The 20,372-nt window shown below is 43.6% G+C and overlaps 1 protein-coding gene and 1 long non-coding RNA gene across 2 annotated transcripts in view; both read right to left on the reverse strand.

The window, feature by feature from the left end:
* The window catches only part of ARHGEF38 (Rho guanine nucleotide exchange factor 38), a 120,509-nt gene extending 113,882 nt beyond the window's left edge, over nucleotides 1-6,627 (reverse strand). The window contains exons 1-2 of the mRNA XM_070611813.1: nucleotides 6,182-6,627; nucleotides 5,867-6,062 (exon numbers count right to left, since the gene is read on the reverse strand). Of these exons, the coding sequence (XP_070467914.1) occupies nucleotides 5,867-6,062 (196 nt within the window). The 5' untranslated portion in view covers nucleotides 6,182-6,627. The remainder of the gene's footprint in view (nucleotides 1-5,866; nucleotides 6,063-6,181) is intronic.
* Nucleotides 6,628-18,286: 11,659 nt separating this feature from the next.
* On the reverse strand, nucleotides 18,287-20,160 carry LOC139082093 (uncharacterized). The gene is made up of 3 exons (XR_011537826.1): nucleotides 20,036-20,160; nucleotides 18,553-18,675; nucleotides 18,287-18,407 (listed from the first exon to the last, which is right to left on the reverse strand). It is a non-coding gene; the product is annotated as an uncharacterized lncRNA (long non-coding RNA).
* Nucleotides 20,161-20,372: the final 212 nt, after the last annotated feature.

Consider the following 20,372-nt stretch of genomic DNA (forward strand, 5'->3'; position numbering starts at 1 on the left):
TGCCAAAATCCAGCAAGAGGCCCTGGGCACCCTCATGCCTCGTCAGCCCTGTGGCCTGTGTCCCCCCCTCCCTCTCCCAGCTCTCTCCCACCCACCAGGGGCCTGGGAGGCACGGTGTGAACACCTCGGCCTCCTCAAGCTCCAGACCCTCCTCCATAACCAACTGCCCGTCGGGCCAAAGGGTGTGCACACCAGCAGACATGTCTGCCCTGGAGAGAATGTGGTGGCCCAGCAGGCCTTGGAGCCGGTACGGGGGTTTGTTGAATGGGAATTCCAAGGCCCCAGATACCCTGAACTCTGGGAGTGAGGGTGGGGGCCAGGTGGTCAGGACCTCAGTCCCAGGGACTCCTCCCGTCCCTGGTGGAGAGCGGCCGCAGAGGGGTGCCCTAGGGCACACCCTGAGGCTGAGTCTTCTGGGTTCCAAGGGTGACCTTGCCTACAAGTGCAGGATTCTTCAAATAATCCCACCTTCACCAGGATATCAACACCCACAGAAATACCGAAGGTAGTATGATTGTGTCATCAGGAAAAAGTAATTCTGTAAAAAGAGAGATTTTTTTTCCTGTCCTGAATCAACAGAAACAAAGATGAAAGTAGCTTGAATGCATTTCTCTCACCCATCTTTCTCCCAATTACGCATATCATTATTTTAAGAAATATTTCTGTTTATGCTCAGTACGTCTGAGTTCTTTCTCTCTCCTCTCCCTCCTCCTCTTTCCTTCCTTTCATTCCTGCCTCCCTCTTGATTTCTCATTTTGCATTGTGATAAACCCGTAATCTTTGCAGACAAAACAAACAAACAAACAATGAGAAGCTGTATTTGCTGCCTTTAAGGAAGTTATACCTGGAGTCAGGCCAGTGAGACACAGAAGGACCAAGTTTCCCGTCACCATGTGGTCGGAGTGGAATTGCTCAAGCTTTCTTGATTTATGGGACTCACACTTTGCTACAAATGGCTCTTCTAAAAACTGCAAAACAGCTTTACTAAAAAGGAAGGAAAGAAAAATATGCTTCGTTTTGGTTTCTATGCATGCAATGAGAGAGAAATTACTTAGATTTAAAAGTGCCCTGACTTGTACAAAGATCTGCCCTTCAAGTTAGGAAACTTGGTCTTGGTGTCACATTACTGACCCGTGGACTTCCCGCTTTACAAAGGGCGGATGGAGGAGGTCCAGGGGGAGGACCTGCCTAACACTCAGGGAACAGGCAGGACAGACAGGGCTTGTGACGCCAGGGTAGACTCACGCACAGGGGGCTGGACAGGTAGTTTTATTCCACCTCAGTGAGGCCTCAAACAAAAATCACCAAATCTTCCAGTGTTAACAACTCCTCCTGATCAATTCCAGATGGTCTGTATTCTTAAAAATCATTACAAACTAAATGGTCCCATGATCTTACCAAGTCTAACATTGTTTGAGCCATTTGTCCTCATCCTGCAAAATGCACTATTCTGGATAAAGTCTGTGCCGTAGGGGGTTCCTCACCATCACCAGAGAAAGAGAACTTCAGGCTTTCGTAAGAACATCCAGTCGACCCTTTCCTGAAGAGAATGATATGCTGGCCTCTGCGAGAAAACCTGCTAGGAACTGGAGGTGTGGCTTCTGACTTGTGTTATCAGCAACAGAAATGACATTTTACCCTTCCCCTTTCTCTCTTTCACCTGATACTTGATAAGCGAAATATGCACTGGCCAAAAAATTAGCCTGAGGCTGAATGTGGCCACAGAGATCCACTGTCCTAGTTTGGGTTGCTACAATGTATATCATAGACTGGTTGGTTGAACAACATACACTTATTTCTCACAGTTCTGGAGGCTGAGAAGTCCAAGATCAAGGGGCTGGCAGCTCTGACGTCTGGTCGGCAGATGGCTATCTTCTCAAATCCTCACATGGCAGAGAACACACAGGGAGCAAGAGCTCTGTGTCCTTTCTTAGAAGGGCACTGATCCCACTCATGAGGCTCCCCCCTCTTGACCTCACCACCTCCCAAAGGCCCCGCCGCCTAACACCATCACATGTGGGATTAGCTTCAATATACAAACTTGGGGGGCACATAAACAGTCATCCCATTGCACCCACACTGAGAGGAAACCTATAATGTCAGTAATATCAATCACATAGGGTTTTCAGAAAAGGCTGCTGAATGTTAATCAATAAGCTTTTTATAAAAAGTTTTCATCATTAGAGAAATACGTCTCCAGCACACCCACACACAAACACAACTATATCTATACCTACATACACTAGATAGATTAAACAGATACATAATCTGCACGTGCACAGACGTGCTTGTGCATAGCTGTTCAGATTCGGTGCATTTCAAAGGGAGAGTTCACACATATAAGCACATACAAAATCATTTCCCAAAGAAAACGGTTTAAACAACTCAGCCAGGGATGTCCACTTCCATCACTGTCTGAGGCACCCACTAACATGGCAATGAGGAGCTGAGCTCGCATGGAAGCTAAGATGGTGGAGCTCTCGTCAGGACTGGAAGAGGAGGCCTGAACTGAGGTGTGGCCTGGTGTGCTCTAAAAGGTGGAGTCGGGAATGAGACAGCCTTCCACTAAGAATGAACTGTCGTGTAGGCAGTTCTGTACATTTTAATTTCTAAGACGTATGTTTCTTTTTACTGAAGAGTCATCTCTATTCGTGGAGACATGCATCCTCACATGTGAAGACACAGGGCTCTTAATTCAGGCCTTGGCGCCTTTCCTTGCACTGATTCCTGCCTAGACCACATCATTCAAATCATTCATTCAATTTGAAAGTTACAGGGTGCTGACTGTGCTGGGCGTGATTCTAAGCACAGAGATGGAGGGTTAACAAACAGGATCTCTTTCATGGGGTGGGGGCAGGAGAGACGGGAGAGGAAAGGAGAGTCCATAATAGGCACTGTCTCCCATTCTGCACCTTCTTCCTCATCCCCGCCTCATCATCTCTAAAGACAATGTCTTCTGACAACCTCCTCCAGCCAATCCTGAGTCGACGTGCTCCTCTCACGGGCCACTGCCTCCACCTCTGCGTCTGTCATACTGGTTCTTGCCTGCCTTATCTGTCCCAGTGAGACTGCAAGCCCCTTTGGAGTAAAGGTCAGACATTTTTTTCTTAACGATTTTGTAGTTGTAATTCCTGGCATATATCCTGTTTTTTGCTCACCATATAGCATATTCTAAAAATGCCAGTTAACTGAATGAATCTGTTAAAGGAATAAAGAAGCCACTAACAGTAGGCTGGCCTTGAGCCACTTGTACAACTTGCTTAATAGGAATGACTGTGTTATGTGATCACAATATTCCACAAAGATTTTATGATATTTTCATTGGAACCATGTTCTATTGTTTAATCTAGTAGCTTTCACCCAGTGTACCATTTTTTAAAGACATTACAATTTAGGATTCACACCACTAAAGTGATGTCTGTCAGAAATTGAATTGAACAGGTAGACTGTGTATTATGAGTTGAGAGGTGAACCTGGGGGAACCAAAAAAAGATCTCTTGTTTCCCAGAACCCAGAGAACTTACTTCCAGAGACAGTCAGAGCAGAGCACTTTATTACTGGGATAGCAGCACAGCGCCGGAGGACGTCGACTGAATGATTTGAGGCTGCTTCCCAAATCTGGAAAGCACACCGCGAGCTCCCCACGGCTTTGGGCTGTCTATCCGAGGCCTCTAGCCAGCTCAGGTCTTTATTCAGTGCCTCCCAGGGAATTATGGCTCTAAGGTGGGCAGAGAAAAACTCTGGGCACTGCACCAATAAAGAGCTTCTCACGGTGATTTAGGATCATCTGCATGATGATGGCACAGCACATGCCAGAACGCAAACCCATGGAACTGATGGCTTTGAACACTAATGAGAAAAGGCCTCCTATTGTGGCCCAAGCCGTGAGGGAAAGATTGCATTGAAAGCTCTACCAGGCATTAGATATCAGACTCGATTTTCTAAGGAGTTACGTCTAAAAAATGTCGCTTCTCAGCAGGCCAGCCTACCCTTACAGCTCTGATGTGCTCCACCACGTGCCCTGACGATTTCTCTCCGGCACAGACAGTTCTAGGAATAGGGTTGACCCCTGAGTCCTTCCTCCCACCCTCAGACAGGATCCTACAGAACCTGAAAACCACAGATCAAACCAGCGCCTATGAGCCTCAGGTCTTCTGCGGAGTAACCAACAGACATCTGCTGTTATTTTTGGGGACAGACTTATTTTTTTAGTTAAGTTTAGGAAGTGAATTGCAAAAAGGATTTTCCTTTTTCTTCTTTTTTTGCAATTGGAAAATCTGAACCAAAAGGATACTGAATTAGTGAATCTCAGACAGAAGAAATGTGTTGTTAGGAATAAAAAAGTGGGCTTTTCCTGAATTTCTATATGTGGTCTCTTTGTCAAAGGACAGAAAAGAGTTGAAATAGGTTAGTAGATAGTAAATTTTATCCATCACGATGGTACACAATGAACAATGACTACTCTTGATTGAGTGCATACCATGTCAGCCAATATCCTAGTGTTTCACGTAATTATCCACTTTCATCCTCCTATCAACACCATGTGGTAAGTATGGTCATCCCACTCTCACAGATAGGGAAACTGAGGCTCAGAAATTTAAGTAATTTGCTCAAAGTCTTCTAGGTGGTAACTTGAAGAGTCAGGATTAGAAACCAAATGTGCATGATTTTAAAACTTGCATTCTCTTCAATGTGTCTGTTGCCTTGAGAATAATTAATTTCAAAGATCAAACAGTACCCTTTCCCGCTTTTTAAAAATTTCCTTTGAGGGAAAGACGACTCTGCGCTGTGATCCCTAGCTTCAGGATTTTTTTTAAAGCATTAACTCAGAGTAGGAATCTTTAAAGAGTTAATTTAAATGCATTTAATTTAACTTATTTAATTAAGTTAATTTGCATAACTAAGTCCCAACACATTTTTGAGAAGGAGCGCTGCTAAGTACCAGCTTGTCGCATTGGTCTTTCCAGCCTGGGCACGGTTTTCCAGAATGACAGCTCCTGGTGGGACTATGAGAGCTCCGACACACAGTGTGCTCAAAGATGGAGGGACAGGTTCCAGGGGGTCACGTAACAGGTGCCGCCATGGACACCTAAAATCGCACAGCATCAACACCAGAATGAAGTTTACCAGAACAACGATCTTCAGGAGAAAGGAGAAGAAATAGCGGGTGGACGGGGAGAGACAGAAATTCAGGATCTGAAACAGGGTGTGTTCCAATAACTGTGCCAAATTATCTGATGACCATCGCAAAATAAACTGAAGCTGCTTCCTCAAAAGTCACTCAATCTGAGAGTGTTAAACGTCTCTCACCATATCTGGGTGTTATTCGATTCTCTCTGGAGGAATGAACACCTATGTGATTTTCAACAATCCTGTTACACTGTCCACTCACTATAACATTCCTTATTTTCCACAGACATGACCTCAGTCTCATGCCCCTATTTAAGAGAACCACAATCACAGGCCAGGAGCACTACTTAGATCTTGTGGTGTGACATCTCACACCCATCTAGCGAGATAAACTATCTTTTGTAGGTTTCTAAATCATTTGCTTTCTAGGGCTTCCCACTTCTTAAACTCAGTGAAGGAGAGAGAAGGAAGGGGGAAAAGTAACAGGAAAAATATTACCCTCACCAGAAAAAAACCCAAAAAATATTAAGAATTGGCTCTTTAACTACTAAAGGACACGATAAATTTTTCCTATAATTTTTGAATTACATTTACTTCCATTTCTTTATTTTCCTCTTTATGGAGGAGGAAATATTTGATTTTCTCCTCTGCCTTGCTGCTTTCTTTGCAAATGGAAGAAAAGGAGAGAAAGAGCTGGGCGTGTGTGGCCTGGGACAATTGATTTCCTGTCGATTACCTTGTAACTTCTGGTTGTATTCGGTCCTGTCAGACTGGCTCCTCCTCAAGGCACCCGAGTGGTCCCCAGAGACACTGCTCTCCACCACAGTGTCAGTCTTCCTTCTCTCCAGCATGTACAACCTGGGCCTCAAGAAGGGCAGATTCTTTCTCTTGGTGACCACGGTTTCTTTCCCGGTGGCTTCCTTGGGCTCCATCTGAGGCAAAGTCAAGCTTCAGAGGCTCGCAGACAACGGCTGGATGCTGAGGAGCCTCCGGTGGGGGGAAAGCCGCAGATTAACTGCCCCTCCTGCCTACAGGCTTCCCTCCAGCTTACCTGGCTGTGACTGCCACCTCCTCGGAGTCCCAGAGCTCCACCCCGATGAGGTCATTCTTTCTTATACCTAGAAGCCAACAGGGGAAGCTGCCACCTGTTACCTGAGAGACCTGCGGCACAGAGCTAGGCAAAGCAGGGCCCTCACCGTCACACGCTCCTGGAGCAAACAAGAATCCCATTGTGCAACTGGGCTGGGGCCAGAGGACAGTGAGCAGGGCGAGGCCAGGAGGAAGGGAGCCGGAGTGTAGCCTGCAGCCTGCCGTCCTCTGTGTGCCTTCGGGTGTGCACAGGTGTGTCTGCTGCCCGGAGGCAGACGGGGCTGTGCGCCACCTTAGCTCGTCACTCATCTGTGCCCGCGGGGTCAGTGGGTGCTGCAAGAATTTGCGTTTGCACCACAACAGTGGGTACAGAGTCATTTTTAAGGACTACTGTACCTGCTCAAAGTCGTGCTTCCGCCTTTAAACACTGGACAGTCAGAGACTATTTACTAAAAACACGCTGCCAAATCTTGATCTGCGTTCCTGGGGAAACAAGGATTGGCCTGGAGAGTGGTCTGGCGGTGGCGCTGGCAGAGGAAAGTCCCTAGCGGCCAGAGCCTCCTGATTTCCCTCTCTCTATGCTGCCGCCCTCGCCTGCAGTCAGTCCTTTCGTGGTCCCAGCCCAGTCCTTCTGGGTCCCGGTCCTTAGGAAAATAAGTGCTGTGTCAGGTGTGGTTTCTGTAAAATCTTCTCTCAACCCTTCGCAGATGGGGCCCGAGAAAGGCAGCTCCTCTTGGGCACAGAAGAGGTGGAAAAGTGTTTGAAACAGAGAAGAGACAGTAGAAAGTAAAAGCATTGGGCGAGGACTGGGAGGGAGAAAGGCAAACAGTGATGGGCCTTTCATTAATTGTTTTGAAGTTGTTTTTCCTCATATTTCCTGAGATTTCTCGAGGGAGAAGTTCTCAGAAGCTCGGGGAACGCACCAAGTGTCTTGTACGCCCTCGTTAGAGACAAGAGGGATGCCAAGGAGGAAAAGAGTTTCTCTTTTATGGTAAAGGAACACACCACCAAAATTCAGCTTTGTGCTGCCCGTTCTGAATCGTGGCTAACTCTTGTTAGACAAGGTTTATAAATAAGGAAAAAGATAAGAACCGTTTCTCCGAGTCAGGATGTGTGGCTGAAGACAATTTGCCTAGTTATCTTAAAAGATAATAGGCAATTCTTCCACCACTATAGAGACATTTATGTATAGCTTGGCATATTGAATGGCTTTTATTTATATAATTTATAGTCTTTTTTTTTAGGAAGTCCTCCCAAGTACAGTTAATAAATGCTTTCAAAGGCACACTCACTGTTAAGATGTAAAATGAGCTTTTTGATTCATGTTAAAAATGTCTCCATTTTATTCTAATATATATATACATATATGTACGAAATATGTGCATATCCACCTTGTTACAAGCAGACGTAAACTGCTAGAGATAATGCTACTGCAAAACTGTGCAGGCCTTGTGGGAAATATGGGGTTAGAGACACAGCGCTCAACGACTTTGTCAGGGACCCATAAAAACATATAGAAAAACTAAAAAAAAATGATAGCACAATTTTACATGTGATAAATGGTTTAGAAATACATAAATACTACAATAAACACGGTTCTTTATCTTGAAAAAGAACCGAAAGCTCCCTGCAGAAGTGCTTCCTGGAAGGGTCACAGCTTATGAGTCCTAGTGAAGTGATGCAAGGAGCCGTATTTGGCACCAGCTGGAGATGTACACGGCCAGATGCGGGCGAGTGTGGGCAAGTGAGCTTGGAGCCCAGGCAGGGAGCTGGAGTCACCGGTACCCGTGAGTGTGCATGTGTGAGCTTCATGACTTGGGCCCTCGGGATAGTGTTCTCTGCATCTCTAGTGTTTCCAGGGGATGACATCGCACATAAGCAAATGTGAAACTGTGTTAGGCTCCAACGCCCCCTGATTTATCAGTCTTGTTGGAACAAATTTGTGTTTTCAAAACAACCACTATAGCAGAACTTACTGTAGTAGCTTTATTGTAGTTTTAAATTTCATCATAGCATAGCTCCTATGGATTCAGTAATACAGATGTATTTCATTTATTCACAATAGTTTCTATGTCAACCTTTAAAATAATAGATAAATTCTTTCAAAACTACTTTTTAATCAATCGGTGATGGGGCAGTCCCTGTTAGCTGACTTCTCAACACTCATTTCTCCCACCCGCCCCCTTGCCAGTCCTTGACAACGGAACCCTTGTTTTGCTCAAGGCAGTGCTAGGCTTGGCTAGTCATAATGATAACTTTGTTTCCTATTCTCCAGTGTCTTTTGCCACTAGGGGTGGCCATGTAACCCCAGTCCTGGCAAATGAGACCATCTGTTAGAATGGGGGGTGGGATGTGATTCTGGAAAAGCTTTTTCTTCTCCAATAAAAGGGATAGTAACAGCTGGCCTCAGCCACCCCCCCTCATCCAGACTTGATCACAGGTGTGATGCGTGGAGCAGTGGCAGCCACCCTGTGTCCACAAGGAAAGACCAAGACACCACGGGCTCTGACACCAGTGCCAGCAGCCATCCACCTTTAGACTTCTGCTATAAGGGCAGAATCAACCTCTTCCTAAAGCCACTGTTGGCTGCAGCTCTTGTCTACACACTTCTAAGGGATTCAGCAGACAGGGCGTGATATGTTTTTGAATTCACAGTTCTCTCGCTTCTCTCTGAGACTGTTTAGGACAATGTGTTTAGAATCACTAGCCTAAAACATGGTTTAGTTTCGCTGAGAGATTTTGAGTATTTGTCACTGGAGCATCTTGCTAGAACATGAGTGAGACAGAAGGAACAAGGACTGTAATTTTTCTATGTTCTATATTTTATGGCAGAGGTATGAAAGTATTTTGATACAAGGATTTTACTTAAACAAAGTATTGGTATTAAGTAATTTAAATTAATTTTATTGGGAGTAGAGAACAAGTAGTTCCTGGGTTATTATTTTAAAAAGCACTGGACCGTGAATCCACGACTCAGTTTTCGTTATGGCTGTGACATAAATTGGCTTCATGACATCACAAGTGACACACTCTCTCTGGATCCCAATTTCTTCATCTCTGAACTGTAAGGATGAGTCAGTCACTACTGCATTCACCTAGTATGCTCAGTGCTCCCTTTAGGCGCGTGAGAAAGTGCCCTGCCCTGCACCCTTTCGGTTTATATGTGGCCGCTAACTTGCTTTGGCCAAAGAAATTGATTACAAGTGATGTACGTCCCTTCTGTGAAAGTGTTAAGAACTGGTGTGAGCTTTGCCATGGCTTTCTTTCCCTCATCTGTGGTGACTGGCAGGATCCCAGGCAGTGGCTCCTCCATCAAGATGAGCCTAGAATGTGGATGACGCAGAGCAGCGCCCCCGCCATAATGGTGTGCAGTCTGAGCATGAAAGAATTCTCTGATGCTTTAAACCACTGAGATTTGGGGCCTTTTTTTAAAAAAAAATTACTACTTCAGCATAACCCATCCTGTCCTTATTAACGTGGGGTGTCAGTTTAGTGACACATGAATCTTTTTCAGGTCTAGTATTATATGATTTCTGGATTCCAAGAACCGGGATGCTATTAGGTTGTAAAGCTCCTCATTCCAAACCAGAAACCACATCTCTTGAATAACGTCATGAATAAACTGGATTGGAGGACGGAAAAGGACTTGTTGTAAGTTAGGCACTTATTCTAGGAGTCCAGGTGAGAAGTGCTTGGACTGGGGTAGGTGTGGTAGGGATGGAGAAAAGTGGATGAACTCAAATACGTTTTAAAAATTGAAACGACAGAACTTGTATTCATGTAATGTATGTGAGGTGAATGAGTAAAAAGAGGAATGAAGGATGAATTCCAGGTTTCAAGATTGAATAACTGGGAGGATGCTGGTACTGTGCGCTAACATGGGAAGAAAGAAGACAAGACGAAGAGCGGGTTTGGTGGGGTTGTCAGGATTCTAGCTAGGATCCATGAAGGTTAAGACGCCTGTAAGATATTGAAGGGAAATGTCAGGAGGCCTTTAGATCTATAAAATTGGGGTCGCTGTTTAGATTTCAGATAAAAAATTGGGAGTCATCAGAATATACATAATATTTAAAGCCATGGGTTGATGATGCCATTTAGCAATAAAATAATCTGGAGGAGAACCAAAATCAAGCCCTGAAGAACTCTAAGTTTAGAGGTGGGTTGGAGGAAAACCCAGCAAAGAAGGCGGAAGAGAGCAGCCCTTGAGGTGGAAGAAACAGGAGAATGTGGCACCGCAGGAGTCTAGAAGCAAGTTTTTCCAAAATGAGGGAGTAGTCAGTCTGCCGGGTGGCCAAACAAAACGAAAATAGGAAGCAATTCTTTTAATTTGGCCCAATGTTGGCGATTTATAAACTTTTCAAAAGGAGTTTCAGTAAAGTGCAGAAGTAGAAGCCAGAATGGAAGGGAAGGGATTCCATCAACGGAGGCAAGAAAGTTGCAACACGTGGGCTAGTGTGGGCTTCCTTCACAGCACGGTGCCTGAGGGAGTCAGAAACGGTAGCTCAGGGCTCCGAAGGGGAGAGTCCCAAGAGAAGCAGGCAGACACCATATAGTCTCTTATCCTGTGAAGTTGCAAAGCGTCACTTCCACCATGGTCTCAAAGCCTACCAGACTCAAGGAGGGGCATCATAGACCCACCTTCTCTGTGGAGGAGTATCAGAGTCATTATCAGAAGAGCTTACGCTGTGAAGGAAATGGCTGTGGCTTTCTGGAAAATGCAATCTGACTCATGGACCCAGGACATACTCCATGTTCTGTTCTCTTTTAGGATTGGTTTTGTTCAAGCTGTTTCTTTTATTTGGAATAGCCCTCTCCATCCCGGGAAATCCCACTCATCCTTCAAGACCCAGCTTAAATGTCCCCTCCCCTGTGACCTTTCCCTCCCATCCCCTGGGGACACTCCCTGCCTCCCTCCTCTGAAGGACACCTCCATCATAGCAGAGGGGCGCTCTGTATGTTCTCTGGCTGGGTAGGTTATGAGCCCTTCAGGCTATTTGCCTTTGAAACTATCATGACCGGCAAATCAGATCAATAAATGTTTGTTGGTGGGGGGTCAGGCAGGACAGCCTGAGGTTTCGCCAGCCCACCAGTTTATGCGGAGTGGCTTAGCTGCGAGCTGCAGTATTTTCTTCTCTCTCTGATTAGTACCTTCTTTCTTGGAAAAGAAAGATACAGATCTGGAAACAAAAGAGAAAATCAGAGAGTATTACTTTCTCAAAGGTGAGGTCATTAATGCATTTGTGCGATGACCATAAAGCCAGCTTTGAGAGCTCCCTATCCAACTATAAATTGTCCACAGAGGCCCTGCTATCTTGTGGCTGTGTTTTTATATCCACCGCTACGCTTCCTGGGAGCAGCAATTTCTGTTAATGCACTGGCCGAGCAGCAGTATAATAATCCTGTCAGCAAACAACGGCTGGGAGCTGAGGTTCAGAAGGGGGTAAACCTTCTAATGTTTTCATCCTCTTGACTGAAGTAATTTTAGCAATGACATATGATCATAGCTGGGCCTTTGTCTCAGCCATAATGAACCATCCATTACGAGATTTTCAAGGTTGTCGGGGGAAATTTATCTCGGAAGGGGAAGAATCTTTGCACGTGCACAGGATAGCCTGGCTGTGAGCAAAACCAGCCACATAAGCAAGAAAAAGTGCCATTGGAACTTTGAAAACCATCTCTTTAATGATGCCAGTATCTGAGTCAGAGCATTGGGTTCAGTTTCCAATATTTTGTGATCTTTCAGAATTCATTTAACAGTTATTCCAGCAAAACGGCAATTTGGGTCAAAGCAATTGATACAACAAACGAACTGTTCTCATTTTCCAGGGAGATCCAGAAGATTTTTTTCCCTTTTCTTCAATTTCCCCCATCTTTATTCCCTGAAATTTGGACCCAATTCATGTTAACTAATTTCTCAGTATGAGACAGAAGTATAGATACTTTTCATTTTAGTTGTAAGAAGCCAGCTTCTTGTTTCTTTTATTGTAATTTTCAATAATTCAGAGGCATTTATTAAAAAATATATTCTTAATATTATGGTTGACTATTTAAATTTACATGTCACAGTACCTTGTTTTATATGCAAAACTATATGCTGCAGACTCATAGCACGTGGCCATTAATGATCCTAGAGACTCAAGTTGGAAGTGATCCTCGATTCTTCTACCTCCGAGGCATTTTCTTCTTACTTCACCTTGTTTTCATGTGGGCAGAAGCCATTTGCTGTGAGAGCTCAGTAGAGTGACTCCAAGTGCATGCGTGTGCCTTTCTGGTTTGGAGGTGAGAAGCAGCAGCTGTAGGTGACCAGGAGGAAAAGCGTGTTTTTCTAAGTGCAGCGAGGACTCATGTAAATCGCTAAAGACGAGAAGCATTTTTATCGACTTTGAAAAGCACATTGGTCACTGAGATAACCATAGACATCAGCCTCATTAATTCTGAGATTTCTCTACAAATCTGCTTTCTCCCTTGGTGTGGGATAAAGCTTCCAGCCTCTCTGACTCAGTTTCCTCTCCTTTCAAGGCTGAGGTTCAGATTGGGCTCAGCATTTGTAGCTCTGCAGTACTTCTCCTTCAGAGGGTATTATTAAATTCAAAATTATGGTACCTATAGCAACCATAACTAGGTCAGTTTGCACATGAAGTAACAAATAGTAGAGAAGCTATACCCTTTTCCAATCATCTTCTGTGTTTGCAAAACTTTGTTAGGCTGCTGAAAATAAGCCGTCCTGCAGGAACAGGGCCCTGTTGCATCTGAGAGAGTTATTTCTTATTGAATTGCAATCCACACACTCACAAAACTTTATGCAAATTAGACAATGTGTATATAATTTTACTGCTCCCAACCAACATGAATATTTGGATAATGACTGTTAATAGTGAAGCTTTAATTATTTATTTTAAAATATTGTGATTAATGTCTAATAAAAATCATGCCTACAGAATTCCCATAGAAAAGATTGAAATGACGGAGACACCTTTCCACTTCGGTCACAGCTAGTTTTCTCCTTTAAAGCTACTGTTTTCTTATTAAACCAAGAAATAGACATTGTTCCTTCTCACGCATCATTCAAATATTTTTATCTAACGTTTCTACAACATGATATGGTTTTTATAAAAAAAGTTATATTTATGCACCTATAATTTCAAAAAATCTTGACAGATATAGACATGGACAATGGAGCTGGAGGGAAGAAGACAGGGATTTTCCCTTTTTACTTTAAACATTTCTGTGTTGGACGCTTTTAAACAGTCTACCAGTTACTAAGTTCTGGATAGCACTGAAGTCTCCTTCAAGTTAGCCGGTCAATATACTGTCTCTTCCAATCAAGGGATGGAACACAGAATTAAGAACGGCTGCCCTTGCTGAGCACCCACTCTGCACGTGCCGTTTGCACACCGTAGCTCATGCGACCCTCAGGACAACACCACAAGGCAGAGAGTGTGCTTCCTATCACTCGGATGCAGAACTGAGACTGACGGACATCAGTAGCCTCAGCCTAGACCACCTGGGAGAGGGCAGAAACGAGACTCCAGCCCAGGCAGGCAGGCTCTCTAACCCAGCCCTTCCCGTCAAAGCACACTTTATTCATAACAAGTGCAGTCTTTGACTTTTCTGTGGTCTCTGAGTGGGTGATTCCAAAAGAAAATAATGCCCGATTGTAGAGCCAGTGAATGCCGAACTAGATTTTCAGAGCCTTAACTTGCATATTTCCCTTTTAGGAAACTGAGATCCAAAAAGCTGAGGTGATTGTGAAAGGTCATCCGGTTGGTTAGTTGCAAAGCCAGAACTAGAACGGAGTCTTTTGATGCTTAAACTGCGTTTCCCCCTTACTACGACATGTTGTTAATCCAGACACAATTTCTCTTCTAATTCGCTGTTGTAAGCTGTGGCACAACTTCGCCAGCCACTTGAAGGCAAATAGCTCTTTTGTGGGTGTTCTTTGCACCGACATTCCCCTCCCCGTTTCCTGTGACAACATATATGTGGATTAGGAGGAACTCACAGCAACCAGAGACAAGCTAAAGCCAAATATGCCATTTTGTTTTAAACGTGCTAAATTTTGTCCTAATATGAGTATAAACAACATATAAACAAAATGTGTAGATCATTTGGGGTGGGATTACAAGGCTGGAAATCCAGAATTGTAAAGAAACAAAAAGTTTTTAGAAGACAAGTAGGTTGAGAAAATAGAAGGAGATTTTAGAAGGCAATAACAAGAGAGATTTACTGAGATCCTAAAAGGCAAGAAAGGAGAAATAGCTCCGAGGCTCTGACCTGGGCTATGCACACCCCAGAGGAGAAGTTTGTGCAAGGAAGTTCAATAAGCAGACTGTCTGACGGGATAATGTTTAACCCGGTCTTGGGCAGACTAGGGCATGGCTGCTCTAACCTGTTGCAGAGGAAAGAAGCTTGATCAAAATGGAAGGAATCTTGACTCCTCTGAAAGATTGTGAGAGAAACGTTTGGTCTATAATTAAGGCACGATGTGTGACTGTGTGTGCTGTGGGTAGAGGAGGAGAGTGGGGATGGTCAAGGGTAGATAGAAAGATGTGTGTAGCAATGTGGGCGATGATTTAGAAAAAGTCGCAAGAAAGCCTTACGCAATTGTTGACTTGTGACAAAGTGAATTAACAAACATGTATCTATGTACTTTATCTTATCACTTTTCACTATACTCATTTTGATTTTAGTGTCAAGAAATTCTTTATGACATTTAAATCACTTTTTATGAAGGTAGATCAAGATGAAAGGTGAAGTCACTAAGTCAGTCAATGAATACTTACTGCGTGCCTGCTATTTGCTGAACTCGGTAGGAGAGCTCTCAGGCAAGTCATAGATCACCAATTCTCAGATTCTCATCTTTGTGGGGGCTGTCAAAACGGCCTCAGGTAGTAATGATACGGTGAAATACTCTGTATTTCTGCTGCCCTTGGTGACATTTGGTGAGTGTTGTGACTTCGGTGATGTTGGTCACTTTTTTTTAAATAAACACATATAATTTGTCAGAAGAAAATTGGATCCAGACCATAACAAGACTTTGCGTTTCATCATTTCCCATAAAGTAAGCCTTTTACAGGGATTCCAAAACTTTATGTTGTTCTGAAGTGTGCATTGGAAACATGAGATTTACCAATTTTATGCTTCTCTAGTCTCCTACTCATCATTTCCTCGTTCTTCATGCATCAGGAAGCGAAGATGACCCCAGTGCCTCTCCCTAGCAGACGGATTCAGTGCTTCCCCCCATTCATAAGCACCAACTCCCTTAACAATGTAGCGGAGCGCCAATCAAGAAGAGAAGGGCAATCTCTCTCAAATTATTTACGGCCCACTGTATAGCTGCCCCGAGACTTATTCAGGCACAGTCCAAGCTGATTTGAAATATTCATGTCGGATTGTTTCTTTCTAGGTCCCTCAGGTCTCCTTCCATAAAAGGTCTGAGGGTTTCCTAAAATGCCATTCTCTCAGTAATGTTTTCTACTGGTGAGATTAATAATAATATTTTACATCTTTCTAGTGTTTTATGCTAAAGTTTCTGTCTTGATTGGAATTTTAGTGTTTCTCAATAAATAAAGCACTCATTTATTGAGCATTGCTTGGGACAAATTTTATTCTATAACAATCTGACTTCATCCACTACTTGCAGATTTTCCACAGTTTCATTTTTAGGCAATAACCAATCTCTGTGTTTTAAGGGGACTTTGTGTAGTCCTCACGGACTGACCATAGCCTTAGAAATAAAAGGTGTAGTTTAAGCACAGAAGTTAAATGTTTTAAAAATCACTACTATTCACACTGAGCCGAGATGTCAAAGCAGGTGGGTGATAGGTGCACCTGCTCAGCATAAGGAGCATCTCTGGTCAGGCCATCTGGGGAAACCCCGCCTTGACAATCCAAGAGGAGGAGGAAGGAAGGAGAAGTCATCTGCCAGCTCCTTCCCTTCTTCTGTCTTCCTTTGGTCAAAATCTGCCACACAGTAAATTACCTTCTTTTCGTTCCTGGATTTCATAACCTTCACAGGTCCCCAAAAGATATCTCAGGTTAGGCCACCTCTCTCCAAATTCATTGCTAACAACCTGAATTTAGCCACTTTTGCCTCTGACCTAGACTATTACACTAGTCTGTCAATTATTGTTCTTGCTTCCACTCTGGGGCCTGACAGTTTGTTCTTCACAGAGTTGAATCTGGCCCCTGACTGTATCTCCAGTTTCATCTGAAGCCACTCTCCTCCTAGATTCCTTTCAATCCAATGCACCTGAGTGGAAACTTATTCTTACTGATGGTGTTCAGAGCTTGGGCTCCCTGAATTTGGGGATCCAATGTTTTTCATCATTCTGGAAGGTCTCCAACTTTATCTCCTTGAGTATTGCTTATCCCTCACTCTCTCTGCCTTCTCATCCTCTAACTCCCATGAGATGCATGCCAAATTAAGACACTTAATCTATTTGTGCTGCATTTAATTGCTATCTATTTTTAAATTTCTGTCTATTTGTGCTGCCTTCTGGTTAATTTCTTCAACTCTTGTTTCTGTTTCACAAATTCTCTCTTCAGACATACCTAATTTGCTATTAAACTTACCCATTGAGTTTTAAGAGACTATTTTTTTATTTCTAAAAAATACTTTTGACTGTTTTCAAATCTACTGCTCTTTCTTTTTAAAATAAGTTCTCATGCTTTGAGCTTATTTATTTTTAAGCCTTCTTATTTTAAGCTTACTTATTTTTGTTCTATTTCAGCCTTTTCTACTGTACGTAATTCTTTTTTTTTTCAAGATTTTATTTTTCCTTTTTCTCCTGAAACCCCTCGGTACATAGTTGTGCATTTTTTTAGTTGTGGGTCCTTCTGGTTGTGGCATGTGGGACACCGCCCCAGCATGGCCTGACGAGCAGCGCCATGTCCGCACCCAGGACCTGAACCAGTGAAACCCTGGACCGCTGGAGCGGAGCACGCGAACCCAACCACTCGGCCCCGGGGCTGCCCCTGTAATTCTTAAGTGCTTATAATGTCTGCTGACCCTCACTCTCGTGGCTCATTTCCTCGTGTGTTTTACAATTTTAGATTCTAAGCTTATTTTTAGTGGATTTTTTCTGTACAGCATCTTGGTTGAAGGTATGTCCCTTTTGTAGGCTCCCAAGGGGTATCACAATTGGGAAACACTTTTTGTGTTAATTTCTCATCTTGGAGGTTAGCAAAGTTGACACATATTTTCAATTTCAATTCTAAGTCCCCAAATTCATGTGAGGGCAGGACAGTGCTTCCACTTTCACTGGGCAGACTTTTTGCTCCTCACTTAGAGCTCAGGCAGGACATTCATTCATTCATTCAATAAACATTTAGTAAGTTCCTGCTCTATGCCAGCACTGTGCTGAGGACCAGGGCCTTAGCAGTGAATTAAGCAGGCAAAGTGGTGGAACGTCGTTGTGCTGGTGGCGAAGTCCCCTAGTGGGAAGCTCAATGTCAACTTTGTCTCCGTTGGGTCCACAGTCTCATTTCTTATCTCCTCATGGTCATTAAAATCCATACCCTTGATGACCAAGACCAGCAACATCCCTCCTCTTTTGATTGACCTCACCACTTTCTGTGGCCTCTTCATTTCTGGCAAGTATGGACTTTACTTACTATATTTGTAAGCTCAGCTATGCATTTAAAAGTAAATATGTAATATTTCAGTCATGATTTCTATGTGCTTGGTGGCAGAGAGAGTTACAATATCTGGTCTCCCACAATGCAGGAAATGGATTTCCCCAGACCACTAATGTTCCAGCAAAAGTCCCCTTTCTTTCCCCAAACACACCAAACTCTCTTATGCCACAAGTGGAGATCTATCTCCCCTCTTCCCAGAATCCCCTTTCCCAAGTCCTCACTGGGCCGTTTTCTTTCTTATCTTTCAGGCTGGGCTGAAACGTCACCTCTTTGCAGAGACTTTCCTGGACCACCTTGAACACTCTCTCTTTCCTTCGCTAGTTATTCTGTTTTACTCACAAATTTATTGCTACTTGAAATCATTGTATTTATGTATTACTTACTTGTCCATCGTCCCTCTCTCCCACTAGAATGTAAGCTCCATGAGAGCAGGGATCCTTTCCATCTTCTTCAACACTGTTGTTCTAGGATCAGGCTGTCACCACCTTAATTCAGTCTTAGTGTGGCTATTGGTAGGATGACCAAATATTAGGTGTCTCCTGATGTGACTCGAGAGAAAAAACACACCATCACTAATGATGGCTTCTGACCAAGACTTTAGAGATAGGCTTTGCAGGGTGGAGGCACAAAGTAAGTGACACCAGGAAGAGGATTTAAGACAAAATCTGGAAGCTGGGGCTTTCCACAGGATACCTTGTCCAGCGTCTTCAGCAAGCAGGAGTCTAGGGAATCCGGCAGTTTGTGTCTTTAGTGACGGTGCCTGAGGCTTGATCCCGAAACAGCATCATGTCCAGTCGATGGTTCTCAGTATTCTGCCTGTTTTGTGCACATGATAAGTTAACTGAATCCTGCCTCTGGAGTACATGTCTGCCTGCAATTGACCTTTCCTCCAACATGGGTTTGGAGGACGTGAAGTGGAGTTAGGGTGGACGAGCCCAACTTTACACAAGTTGTGATAACTGTTTCTGCCTGCTCGTTGATAAGTGTTATTTAATAAAACATGAGTGAGTGAGTGTGTGTGTGTGTGTGTGTTTGATAGAATTTGATGTGAGACCAGTTTTCATTACAAATCTCTCCCACCTTTCATTGTTGGTAACTATGACAACAACGAGAAAGAGCCCAACAGTTTTAGAGGACTAAATTGCCTTTCCCAAATAAAACTTCCTGTGCACCTGATACATAGAACAGATTTAAGAGGAGTATGGGTCTCTAAAGCAGGCTACACTTTTTTTTTTTCTTGAGGACGATTGGCCCTGAGGTAACATCTCTGTCAATCTTCCTCTATTTTATATGGGACACCGCCACAGTGTGGTGTTACAAGCGGTACTAGGTTGCGGCCAGGATCTGAACCTGCCAATCCTGAGCAGCCGAAGTGGAGCCCGAGAACTTAACCACTAAGCCACAGGGCTGGCCCGAAATTTTTATTATTTATTTATTATTTTATTATTTTTAAATTATTTTTTTAATTGGTGGGAAAGATTCCATCATTGCAGAATTCTAGGAGCACTTTCTTAGAACGCTATGGATCTTATTAAACACACATTGAGTAAGTTCAATTTGGATGGTTTAAAGATAGTCAGTCTTTCAGCCCAGATTTAAGAAGACTTGCTTGAAAAAGATCACAAGAGCTTTTAATGCTTGCCACAGAAAGTGAATGTCTCCCTTTTTCTGTTTAGTACACTGCATTCCAAAGAATGAGAAAGGTTATCTCATAGGTAGCTAATGGAAGAAAAAAGAATGAAGACTTGAACGGAGGGTTCGTGCTTCTTTCTGTTTTAGATGGCGGAGATGCCGTGGAAATGTGTCAGTAGCTAAGGTTCGCTGAGCACCAACCGTGTCAGGGCTCTCAGCCCGTCTCACGGTCGGGGTACTCCATCTCCACGAGGACCTCACGAGACAGGTGTGACGACTCTGTTTCACATCGGAGGTGACTGAGGTGAGGGACTTTAAGCAATTTCCTACTGTTCTAAATAATAAGTGATGGAGTCAGAGTTCAAACTCAGGTGTAAGTTCCTGACCATTATGTCACATACGCTAATTATCAAAAACACTGATCTTTTCAAAGAAATTATACTCTAATTGTTTTGGCTTAATTAACTTCTCACAATTAGGGCACCTCCCTTACCACCTGGGTGACACTGGCACGTAGTCAAGGACAGGTAAATACGGTTATTACCATGATTTCCAACAGATAAGTAAGTCACATCCTCACTGATCACAAATTTCTCATCTGTGAAAGAAAGAATAACTTTTAAAATGCTAGAATTTTGCTTTAGAAATCAGAACAGGTACTAATACCAGCACTGACAAGTTTTAACAGCCTGTTTCTACGCAGTGTTATTGGCAGAGCATGGGCCACCCGGATTGATGAATGCTGATGTGCGTCTGGCTGCTGAACCGCAGGACAAAAGAAACAGTCCTTAAGCCAGCAGTAATCCAGTCTCAACTATCCATCACGGACATCTCTTAAAGTCATGTCTTGAAGTTCATCCACAACATTTTTAATTCAAAAT

Source organism: Equus przewalskii, chromosome 2, assembly GCF_037783145.1.
Source record: "Equus przewalskii isolate Varuska chromosome 2, EquPr2, whole genome shotgun sequence".
Taxonomy (NCBI): domain Eukaryota; kingdom Metazoa; phylum Chordata; class Mammalia; order Perissodactyla; family Equidae; genus Equus; species Equus przewalskii.